The 12,554-nt window shown below is 44.2% G+C and overlaps 1 protein-coding gene across 1 annotated transcript in view; it reads left to right on the top strand.

Moving 5' to 3' along the window:
• Nucleotides 1-8,292: 8,292 nt before the first annotated feature.
• Nucleotides 8,293-12,554, top strand: part of KCNV1 (potassium voltage-gated channel modifier subfamily V member 1) — a 24,680-nt gene continuing 20,418 nt past the window's right edge. The window contains exon 1 of the mRNA XM_018570716.1: nucleotides 8,293-9,316. Within this exon, the coding sequence (XP_018426218.1) occupies nucleotides 8,293-9,316 (1,024 nt within the window). The remainder of the gene's footprint in view (nucleotides 9,317-12,554) is intronic.

Here is a 12,554-nt window from a genome sequence, read left to right as displayed (position 1 = left end):
CGAACAAGATAGGGACTGTAGGTTTGTTCTTAAGTTGAATTTGTATGTAAGTTGGAACAAGTAAATTTTTTAAGTGTAACTCCAGCCAAAAATAGTTTTTGTTTTGTTTTGGATAGCATAGGGAAAGGTTAACCCCTGTAAAATTTGCTTTGATGTGTGTGCCCCTCCTGTTCACAAGATTTCACCTCACTTTCTGTCCCTGTGACAATTGGATTTTTAAAATGTTGGGTTGTCCTGGAGCGGGGTAAGCATTACAACTACCCCTGCTGTACAGTAATAACCTCCGTTTGTAAGTAGGAGTCGTATGTAAGTCGGGTGTACGTTTGAGCCCAACCAGATAGAATGGTTGAGCCCAACCAGATAAAAAACATACACATATAAAAGGGAAAAAAAAATAAAAAAAAAATAATACACTAAAAAAAAAAAAAAAACCCCTCCCTCCCCTCCTTGCCCTGAGAAGCTCACATCTCCGAGTCTCGTCTTAATACGAGATATTCATCTGAATTTATAAATTCCGTCCAGCAAAATCATGTTTTCTGAAAACTATCAGAATAGAATATCTTAATAGAGCTTGTAATTTCTTCCATAAGGTACATTTTCTGAATGCGGTCTCTTCCACAAGGCTGGGATACAGGCACCCGCGGCATTAACCATATGCCTCACAACTGAAAGTTTATATGCTTTAATCGAGATAGAATTATGTTGGAGTAGACAAAAAGGCCAGGTCTCTAGGAATAGGGACCTCAATTAATCTTTGTAGCATCGTATGGACCTGATCCCAGAAATGTTCATGTACTGGACATGAGCAAAATACATGCATCATGTCCGCTATCGAGTTCTTACATCGCCAACAACGGTTGGAGGATTGTGGGAACATAGCATGGAGCGTCTGAGGAGTCCTGTACCACCATGAATCAATTTTATAAACCGATTTGTGATATTTATTACATACTGAAGATTGGTAAGGTAAAGATAAAAGTTTTTTACGTGCCTCCATGGATAACTGTACGTGAAGATCTTTCTACCACCTTGTCAAAAACCACAGAAGGAATGCCACTTCTTTTCCAACCATGAGTCTATAACAAAAAGAAAGGGCATGTCTCATTGGGGCCCCCTGAACACATTCATGTTGAAATAGAGTCAATGATCTATCATATCGTCGAGCTTCTGGCAATGATTTAAAAAAATGGGACAATAGTCTCATGTGCCAGTGATTTAGTCTGGCATAGCTAGAATGGGTTTGAAAAGTGGTCTCTGAAGGCCCTTCCAAGTCCTCCAAAAACCGTCTTATCACCAGCCTAAAGACTTTGAACAAAAAGTGAGAAAAAAAAATAGCACACTGCTGGCCATGGGGAACAGGGAAATTGGTGGAAGAGAGCCAGGAGCCAGGAGTTAAGCTTAAAGACCCTTTACATGAAAGGAATGTAGACATTAAAAATGATTGCTTAGCAAATTCAACAAATCCTCAATTTAAAATAGTAACCTTCCCATTTGACTGGAGTTTTTTAAAAGAGAAGTAAGCCTCAAAAAAAAATGTAAAGGATCCAATAAGTACCCAGAAAACATATGTATCGACACTGTGTTGAATCTGCTATATTTATCTTTCTTTATCTATCTCTCTGCTCAATTCTTATTGGTCAGCGTGGTCATGTGGTTTCATGAACCAGTGACCACTTGTGAACACTTTAATGCATACCAGGTCTCCTGTCTCCAGACAGCACCTTCTAGTGGTGCCCAGGAACTCCCTAGTGGTGCCCAGGAACTCCATGTGTACAGTGGGATGAAAACGCACAACCAAGGCATTGCAAGCCCAGCCAAAAAAAGGATTTACCCTTAACAAAGGGAACTCATGGTTTTGGCATTTTTCATTGGCCACAATGAGCTGCATAGTTGTAAAATGTTTTGTAAAAGTTCAGGTATATTTTAATGTAAAGCTGTCAGAATGCTTAAAGTGCTGGAGCACTATAACACAATAGACTTGTGCGCCATCAAAAAATTTGTTCCTTTACGTTTCGTTCCGTTTCGTAATATCCATTATTTCGTAATTCGTATCCGAAACTCAATTCGGATTCGTACGAAATACGTATTTTCGTTGGTTTCGGCACATTTGCGTAACTTTACGAACATTCCTTATGATGAAGTTAAAAAGCAAAAATACCTTTGTTAATATTGGAGTCGATGTGGTAGTTGTTTTTTTATCCGAAATACGAATTCCGTTAACGGATTCCGTATCCGAATTCCGTATTTCGGACTTTAAAAAAAACTACCATCAACTCCAATATAAATGTACTTTGCTTTTTACCTTCAATATAACGAATGTTCGTAATGGAACGAAAATACGTCAACGGAATGTCGTATTTCCTGCCTGTATTTGTAATGCAACTCTCAGCAGCAGAAGAGAACCTCTGATTGGTCAACCAAAACGAAATACGAATTCCGTTAACGGATTCCGTATTCTGAATTCCGTATTTCGGACTTTGAAAAAAACTACCATCAACTCCAATATAAATGTACTTTGCTTTTTACCTTCAATATAACGAATGTTCGTAATGGAACAAAAATACACCAACGGAATTTCGTATTTCCTGCCTGTATTTGTAATGCAACTCTCAGCAGCAGCGGATCCGTATTTCAGATTATTAAAAAAATCTTGTCATGTTGTTCATGTTCAACCTCATTTACAGGGGTAATATTAGTTCCTGTTTCAAAGAAATTTGGATCCGAAATTCGTTAACGGAATTTCGTATTTCGGATATAAATTCGGAAACTGCCATTCGGATTTCGTATGCTTACGAATCGACGAATTTCAGGAAAATTCGTACGAGATGTCTTATTCAGGAGGTCATGGGAACAACTAGTCTTAACTAGAGCTGCTAGTGGTGAGGAAGGAATTGGGCTGCAACAGGCTGTGACCCTTAGAATATCCTAGCCATTAACAGTCTGGGCAGTAACGAAGGGCAACAGATTTCAAAGTGTTGATATATTTTCTCTTACTAACCTGCTGCCTCTCTTATTCACAACCTCTGACTTGCCCTTTAATGTTGCCTTTTGGACACCACCAACACCAGACAACAATGTTTTTGCCTTCAGTTACCCCGTTCTAGGAGCTTTCTGTCAATCTAACCGTAACATGCACATACAGAAATGTTTAGTGTCAGCATTTAAAGTCTAACTTTGCAAATTCAATAAACGTTGACAGTGACAAACAGACTTACTCAAGCAGCATGAAAAGTGCAGTGACCCACAACCAATCCGAAATCATCTTTCATTGTTCTGACTACTCTAAACTGCTGAAAATCGAGGTCTTCTCAGCTACTAGACTTCTCACATCATCCATGCTCATGCTCTACTCTATTAGAAAAACACCAAAGCCTATTTAACCCTGTGAGAATGCACATTTTTGGTGAATATGCCTCCATATGCATACAAAAATGTGAGTTTTACCTACGTAAACATACGATTTTACAACTTTTGTTCTTAAATACATGCTGTTTTTGCAAATAAGTGGGATAAAAATAGTTGATAGAAAATGTAGCAATTGTTCAGCGTGGATTGCGTACATTTTGAAGGCCAGATATCATTTTCCTCATAAATGTTATTAATAATACTCACAGTTATGAAACTATCTCCCAGTATATACTCATAAGTGTAAGGATTTCTCCTATGTGTAAACTGTGTCTTTGTGAATACAAGATCTATGCATGCAGTAACACACACACATATATGATATCTCCAAAAACAGCTGCACTCCCCAGGTCTTAACAAGTGAACAAATTTTATTGTAAACACATGTTACACTGTAAACCACTCCCCCCACGTAAAGAAGCTGCTTACGCTTTTCACCAATTCGGCGTAATCATAGATCTAGCTATGATGAAACCGAATTGATGAAACGCGGAAAGGGGTTTCTTTACGTGGGGGAGTGATTTCCAGTATAACATGTGTTTTTACAATACAATTAGTTCACTTGTCAAGACCCATGGTGTGCAGCTGTTTTTGGAGATATCATTGCTCGAGGACTCACCCATTTGCCTGCACCTGGGACAAGATTGTTATGTGAGCTGGTCTGGGATTATGGAGCAGTGGACTGGTTCTGAACACACACATATATGACGCACTTTATTCGCTCATTTTACTTTACACTTTCAATAATGGGTATAGTTTAAATGCATATTGATGTAAATGTTTTTGTATGTATTTGGGAGGGGCTTTTAAGTATTGATAAACAATGAGACACACTAAACCGCAAATCACATGGTCTAATATGAAACAATTCACTTCAATGTAATCTGTATTGCAGCAGAAAAAAAATTGAGTAGACACATTTTTGTGGCAGTGCAATAAAATTGTTACACCAGTTTTTAGTTCCATGGAACCTTATGACTCCTCCAGAGGTTGCTAGGTGTTCCTTGAGCTGAAAGCAGTGGAAGATTCATCTCTCACCAATGGTAGTCACTCATGTATTCTATGTACCACTCCCAGGTCCTGTGCCTCTCTCTCTAGATGTAAGTCATGGTATATCTGCAGGCTCTATCACCTACCCGTATAGCTTATGTATAAAGAAAAAGACGCCACAAATTGGTCTACTCTTCCTACTTGAAAATGTTAATAGCCCAACAGAGACACTCCACCCATGACTTCCCTCTGATGTGTTTTGCCCCCTGCTTGTGCTTAATTAGAGAGACATTATGCTCTATGAGTAAGCCACTGTAGTGGGTGAAGTGCATAAGAGGGGATATGTGGTAGAGTGTTTCTGAGCTGATAGATCAATAAAGTTTTTAGTTCAAAAGGAAAAAAAAACAGTGTGTGTGGTTTCATGTTTTAATGCATAGCCCATCTGATGGTGCCTGCATAGTTCAGAAACCAAGGTCACTTAGCAGAACCAGTGACAAGGGGCCAGCAGAGCCCCTCTTCTAGTTCTCAGGTAGGTTACTGCTGGTACCAATTATCTTTTTATCTGTCTGTAAAGGAGGAATTCTTCTACTGACAACCAAAGTAAGAAGCATTCTGCCCCCCTGACCACTAATGTAACAGGGCATTCTTTCTACTGGCCTTTTACAATACACCCCCAATTTAAAGGAGAGCCTTTTCCAATGACCACCAATATAAGGGGACTCTTCTCCACTAACCACAAAAGTAATGGAAACCATCTCCACTGACCCCCTGTATAAGGGGAGCTTTCTCAATTGACAACAGATATAAAGGGGCACCTCTCTGCTGACTACCAAAGTAATGGGGAACTTCACTACTGACTACCAATGTGAGGAGGTACAGCACCACCAATGTCAAATGTAAAGGAGCATTCCTCCGTTGACTATCAATATAAGGTGCCACTGCTCCAGTGATCACCAATGTAAGGAGACATTTCTCCCCTGACCACCATTTTATGGGCATTTCCCCAATGCCCACCATTGTAAAAAAGCAGTACCCTAAATGCCAGTGTAAAGGGCATTTCTCCACTGACAACCAATGTAGGCAGGCTCTACTGTACACTGGCTGACCAACAAGGTAAGGGGCATTTCTCCAATAACCATCAATGTAAAGGAGTATTTCTTTACTTACCACCAATATAAGGGAACCATTTCTACTAACAAACAATGTGAAGGGGATACTACACTGACTACACAAGTAAATAGTACACAAGTGGATACAAACTTTTTTTTGTATAGCACAAGGAAGGCATTCTGACCCTTGACTACCGATATGGGGGGGCGGGGGTGGGCTTCTCCACTGACCACAAATATAAGGCAGAGCCATCTCCACTGTCCACCAAAAAAAGGGAAGCCTCCTTCACTGACCACCAGTATTAACTGTACATACAATTTATGCAACACACTGTAGGCAATCAGCTGTATGTGAATGTCACAGGCACTGGTGGAACTACCTGGTTCGCAGCGGTCACATTTGCGACCGGGCCCTGGTGGGGGGGACTGCCACTTGGGGGGGCCCTGAAAGGCAGAAGAGGGCCCCGCACCGACATTTCAGAAAAAGATTGGCGTGACCTGCTGACGGGGAAACCGGTCCTCTTGACTGAGCAGCCAGTGACATTTTGCCGTGAGGTGAGAGAGAGGTGTGGGCGTGGCCTGTCTGTGTTGTAGTGGTGTGGAGTGTGGGAGAGCTGCGTGAAGCACTGGGCGGGGTTTCTGATGTTGTGGGTGTGCCCTAGGCTGCAATGTCGGGAAATTTGAATGATGAGAGCAGCCGTGTCTGCTGGCCAAGGTTGGATGGTGATGGTAGAATTGCGGGCCCGGAGCAGGAAGGATTCTTTCCCAGTGATCACATCACTCTGTGGACATCAGACATCCTCAGGTCAGTGGCTGCACTGCTGGAGGATCTTCATTTTACAGTAAGTGCATACAGAATGTGGGGGGAATTAATCAAAACTGGATCTGACTGAATCTGGAGCAGTTGCCCATGACAACCAATCAGCTCCTATCTTCAGTTTGTTCAGTTAAGCTTTGAAAATGAAAGAGAGAAGCTGATTGGTTACTATGGACAACCGCTCCAGATTCTGCCTGTTCCCGTTTTGATCAATGCCCTGTGTAATTTTTTCTTGGAGACAACTGGGTCACTCTATTGTATTTCATACGTCTTATATGTGATTTTCATACACATCACTGGCAGAATTACCAGGGATGCAGAGGTCACATGATTGACTGGGCCCTGTCGTTGTGCCGCTTGTAGGAAGGGAGGGCGGAAAGAAAGAAGATGGCCCATCCCCAGTAATCGCCGAGGCGCGCAACATTGCCTCGCCAGGGGGCCCTTCATGGTTTCTTGCCCCGGGGCCCTGAGCTTCCTAGTTACGCCTCTGGTCACAGGTAAAGAGTTGTGGATCTCATTAATTGATAATGAGTTGTAGGTACAGTGCATAGGTAATGAGTTGTAGGTGCAGTTCATAGGTAATGAGTTGTAAGTGCAATTCATAGGTTGTAGGTGCAATTAAGTGTTGAGTTGCACAAGCAATTCATAGGTAATGAGTTGTAGGTTCAGTGCATAGGTAATGAGTTGTAGGTGCAGTGAATAGGTAATGAGTTTTAGATACAATATATAGGTGATGAGTTGCAGAAGCAATCCATAGGTGATGAGTGGCAGATACAATGTATTGGTGCTGAGCTGCAGATGCAATTCATATGTGACGAGTTGCAGGTGCAATTCATAGGTGACGAGTTGCAGATGCAATTCATAGGTGACGAGTTGCAGGTGCAATTCATAGGTGACGAGTTGCAGATGCAATTCATAGGTGACGAGTTGCAGGTGCAATTCATAGGTGACGAGTTGCAGGTGCAATTCATAGGGGAAGAGTTGCAGGTGCAATTCATAGGTGACGAGTTGCAGGTCCAATTCATAGGTGACGAGTTGCAGGTGCAATTCATAGGTGATGAGCTGCAGATATAATTCATAGGTGACGAGTTGCAGGTGCAATTCATAGGTGACGAGTTGCAGGTGCAATTCATAGGTGACGAGTTGCAGGTGCAATTCATAGGTGACGAGCTGCAGATACAATTCATAGGTGACGGGCTGCAGATACAATTCATAGGTGACGAGTTGCAGGTGCAATTCATAGGTGACGAGTTGCAGGTGCAATTAATAGGTGACGAGTTGCAGGTGCAATTCATAGGTGAAGAGTTGCAGATGCAAGTCACAGGTGACGAGCTGCAGATACAATTCATAGGTGACGAGTTGCAGGTGCAATTCATAGGTGACGAGTTGCAGGTGCAATTCATAGGTGACAAGTTGCAGGTGCAATTCATAGGTGACGAGTTGCAGATACAAGTCACAGGTGATGAGTTGCAGATACAAGTCACAGGTGATGAGTTGCAGATGCAATTCCCAGGCAGAGCACAGATATGAATAGGTCCTCCTCATGACTTTACATAACACAAACCGTATCAGCCGAACAGACTCGGGACAGACATGAGCCAGGTGAACCTAATTGGCTGGAACGCCGAGTTTATTTCGGTCTCAGGTCCTGAATGGAACGTGTGAGGACGCGCCCGTTCCGCTCCCGTGCACACGGCGCTGTCCGCTCCGGAGGTGCTGAAAGCTCTCAGGAGCCTATTGCCATATGAATGCGAAGCATCGAAGCGGCATGCCAGCCCGTCTCCCGGCTGACCCCCCGGACAACTTTCCAGCCCCCAAGGGAGGAATCAGCGGAGACAATAGGGCCGGTGATGTCTCTGTGAGCCAGCACAGGAGGAGGCATATTTTCTCAGGTAGTCACGACTTTATAGCTCAGCAGCGGCGGCAGCATCCTCTCCGTACATCAGGACCGAGCCCATACACCTAGCACCCATGTTACCGACTCTGTTCTACTCCGATGTCCCGTCTCAATCGGAAGATCAAGGGAGCCTCAGGATGCCTCCGCGTTCCAGCAGCGGTACCGTCAACCTAGCGACACCCTATAATGCCTTTGAAGACGGGGATTCGGACTCTGCCCTCTCTTTGGACTCCAGCGTTTTCTGCAGCGACTATTCGGCAGCCCCCAGAGACCATCTCACCATTAACGTCGGGGGGAGCCGGTTTGTCCTATCCCAGCAGACCCTCTCCTGCCACCCGCAGACACGCCTGGGCAAGCTAGCCACTTCCCGGCTTGATGAGGTCCTTGAGCTGTGTGATGACGCTAACTTGCTGGACAATGAGTATTTCTTTGACCGCAGCTCCCAGATATTTGAGTACATCATGAACTACTACAAGACCGGGCGCCTCCATGTGATGGAGCAGTTGTGTGCGGTCTCCTTCCTCCAGGAGATCGAGTATTGGGGCATCAATGAGCTGAGCATTGACCATTGCTGCAGGGACAGGTACTACAGGAAGAAACTGAAGAGCGAGAGCATGGACATCAAGAAAGATGAAGAGGAGCTGGAGGATGAAGATGACGACTTCACAGGAGTTGCCTTTGAGGAGCTGAGGCAGAAGCTCTGGGACGTCCTGGAGAAGCCTGGCTCTTCTGTGGCTGCCAAGACCTTTGGCACGGTCTCCATGACTTTTGTCGTCGTCTCCATAGCTAACATGGTCCTGATCTCCTCCGAGGTCAACGCTATAGACCACCCACTGTTGAATGTATTGGAATATATCTGTGTCTCTTGGTTTACAGCAGAGCTAGTCCTTAGGTTCCTCTGTGTGAGGGACAAGTGCCGGTTCATGATGAGTGTAATCAACATCATAGACTTCATTGCTATCTTGCCATTTTATATCACTCTCTTGGTGGAGATCTGCTTAGGGGAGAGTACCGACCTTGAAAACGTTGGGAGAATAGTGCAAGTCTTGAGGCTGTTGAGATCCTTGAGGATGTTAAAGCTCGGCAGACATTCAACAGGTAATGAATTCTTACTCACACCAGCATTAAGTTTTCATTGTGCAAGTAATACTGTCAAGTCAGGTTCAAGTTTACACCACTTGCTTAGAAAGCAATCCCCATTATTACTGCTACTGAGCAGAGCAGAGCTACCATTACCTAAGATGAGTTTAGGCTAAGGCAAGGGGGGGGGAGGGGTTCTGGTGTGTTAACCACTTGCTGACCGGGGTCGTTTATACCCCCTTCCTGGCCAGGCCATTTTTCAGTATTCATCGCTGCGATACTTTGGCTGACATTTATTTCGTCATGCAACGCTGGACTGTGTGTAAATAATATTATTTTTGTGACCAATTTTCTTTCTTTTACTTTTTTTTTACACTTAACTTTATTGTTATCACATAGGGGGATAATAATCTCCCTAAGTGATATCACATTAGAGTGACAGGTCCCCTTTATGGAGACTTCAGGGGTCTCTAAGACCCCCAGAGAAGCTGATGAAGCACAGATCTGCTTCACCAGCTTATCTCCAGTTTCTGTACCGGAAAGTGACAGAGGAATGTGGAATTGATGTAGTAAACATCACATCCTGCATTCAGAGACCGGGGAGGAGAGTGGAGGGAGATTGTGTACTGATCTCCCTCCATTCACTGTGCATGGAGCCACATGGACCCACACTGGCAGTCCCGGATCAGAAACCCAGGATCACGGGGAGGGCAGCGGCGGGACAGCGGGGAGAGGTAAGGAGGGGGGCGCACAGAGACATGCAGCATACAAGCGATCGGGCATGTTTACAGGCGCCAAACTGCTTGTATGTAGACAGCCATTGCTGGCTGTTTCCAATTCTGGTGGTTCCCTGCATGTACGCGTGAGCGGGCGCGGGCACCATTATGTCCATATACCGGATATCCCAAAACAAACGGGTGCTTGAAATAACCATGAAAGGTGCCGCTCAGAATACAGATATAAACATAGATGTCATCAGCACACCAGCACAAAAATTCCACATCAGTGCAAATTAATTTTATTGATAGTTGTCACCATGACAAGTGCTTTTCGGAGCTTGATGAAGGGGACCCTATGCGGCCCCGAAAGTGCTTGTCGTGATGATAACTATTAATAAAATGAATTTGCAATGATGTGGAATTTTCGTGCTGTTGTGCTGATGATATCCAGGTCTTTTGACATTGTCACCTAGCTAACATGGTTGTGATCTCCACCAAGTTCAGCAGCATAGACCCCCCCCCCCCAACACACACAGTATTACCTTGGTGCATATGGGCCTCACAGGCCATTTTGCCTCTGCATTGCTTGAGTAATTTGGTTTTACATAGTTCCGAAAGCTGCTCCCTAAGTATATACAGCTTCTAATTTAATTGGATATGAGCTGTTCTATGTTACAAACTGGAAAAGAAATGCACATGTAAGAGTATCCATTGCAGGTTGCTTCTTGCACATAACACTGAGACACATCTGATAATGGAGTGTAGGTCAAGATGTGGGGATCCCATTAGGCGATAAGGAGGGCTTGACACAAAAGAGAAGGAGGGCAGCCCTTTCCAGCCTTTCCGTTAAGATCCTATACAAGATATTACTGCTCATGACAATTTTACCTTCTTCGGTCGTGTAGAGATATGTCTAGGCACACTATCATCATTGATGGACATGTTGCCATCAACACAACCTGTGCCAGCTACCTAAAATAGATAATTTCTTCCCCTAAAAAAGTCCAAAAGTAGATTTGGACAGAGACTGATGTGACTGTGGGGGAGGGGACATTAGAGGGTAGGCTCCTATGCACAGAGACTGATGGGACCGGGGCTGCAACAACTAATCGACTAAATTGATTAAAATCGATGATGGAAAATGTTGTCAACGTTTTCCATCATCGATTAGTCGGCTTTCGATGAGTTGCCCCTGTTTGCGGCTCCACACACATTGCACGCTTCACGCCGCACCTCCTCCCCGCCTCTCCTAGCTCTGAGCTCTCTCCCGCCGCTGCCCGCCAAGATGATCACGTCGTTGCAGGGAGACTGCAGTGTGGGGGGATCGGCAGCTGACAGTCCCAAGATCTCGGGGGAAGAAAGGAAAGTTGCATGAAGATGGGGAGATTAGAGTGTAAGCTACTCTGTACAGCACTGCAGTATATATATATATATATATGTCAAAGCTATATACATGTATAATAATAACAGTGTGACTGGCTCAGCGTGGCGGCAGTGCGGGGGGGACCGGGTGGTGCGGGGGTTACCAGGGGTGGCCCGGCCTAAAGCCATGTAAGGGGCCCCGAAATTTCTGAAGGCTGCCCTGGGTGGCGGGAGCCAGAATGTGATGTCACTCTGGTCCAGGCACCTCTACAGGGCACGTGAGGGAGCTGTAAGCAATCCACGTGTGGATGGTGCTCCCTTAGGGCCATAGCTCCAGCCCTCCCCACCTCAAGCTGACACTCAGCGCCGGGCAGAATATTTTGAATGCTGCTTGGTGCGAGAACTGACAGTGCTGCACTAGGGGGAGGCTGAGAAGACCCTTACTTGGAAAAGTGGAAGGCACGCAGCAACCCACTGAACATGGAGTCGCGACCCACTTCTGGGTCACGACCCACCACTTGAGAACCAAGGCTCTACTGTACTTTCCCTAAGGGGTAGTCATCAAACATCACCCTCTCCTTGCCTTATGGTAGGAACGAAACAAATGTATCTACTACCAACCTAATTGGAATGACATTCTGTGTGTAAGGCAAAGGTCACTTTACATCACAAGTATGCATATAATAACATTTTAAATAATGATGTAAACTGTTCAAAAGATAACATGTCACTCCCCATTTAAATGTGTTTTCAGAGACAATTGCAGAATTAATAAGATTGTTTTACCATTTTTTCTGTTTGATAGAATTACAATGTTTCCACCAACATTTGTTATACAATAGTCAGTAAACAATGTGGCCACATGTCTCCTCTACATTGATTCCTTCTATATTATAGTAGTGAAGATTGTATGTGAAGTGTATGTGAACCCTATCTTCTCAGTACATTTGTCATCATGCTCTACTGTACACTGTTTTCTTAAGCAAATGCATTTTGTGAAACTGTTACAAAGTTTCTAACGTGTAAAAGCACTTTGTGCTACAGGCTAACAAAGCTAAGCCACTGGCCAGAATTAGCAGCAGCATTGTAAGCCTGCCATGTGAGCACTAGGGATGGGCACTAGGGATTGTTTTTGTATTCTTTTTCTATGTGTAAATTTAAATTTGTTTGGGGGG

Source organism: Nanorana parkeri, unplaced genomic scaffold (assembly GCF_000935625.1).
Source record: "Nanorana parkeri isolate BGI_ZX_2015 unplaced genomic scaffold, ASM93562v1 scaffold39, whole genome shotgun sequence".
Classification (NCBI taxonomy): domain Eukaryota; kingdom Metazoa; phylum Chordata; class Amphibia; order Anura; family Dicroglossidae; genus Nanorana; species Nanorana parkeri.
Note: the sequence above shows the minus strand (reverse complement) of the source record. Positions and strands in the feature narration are given on the sequence as shown.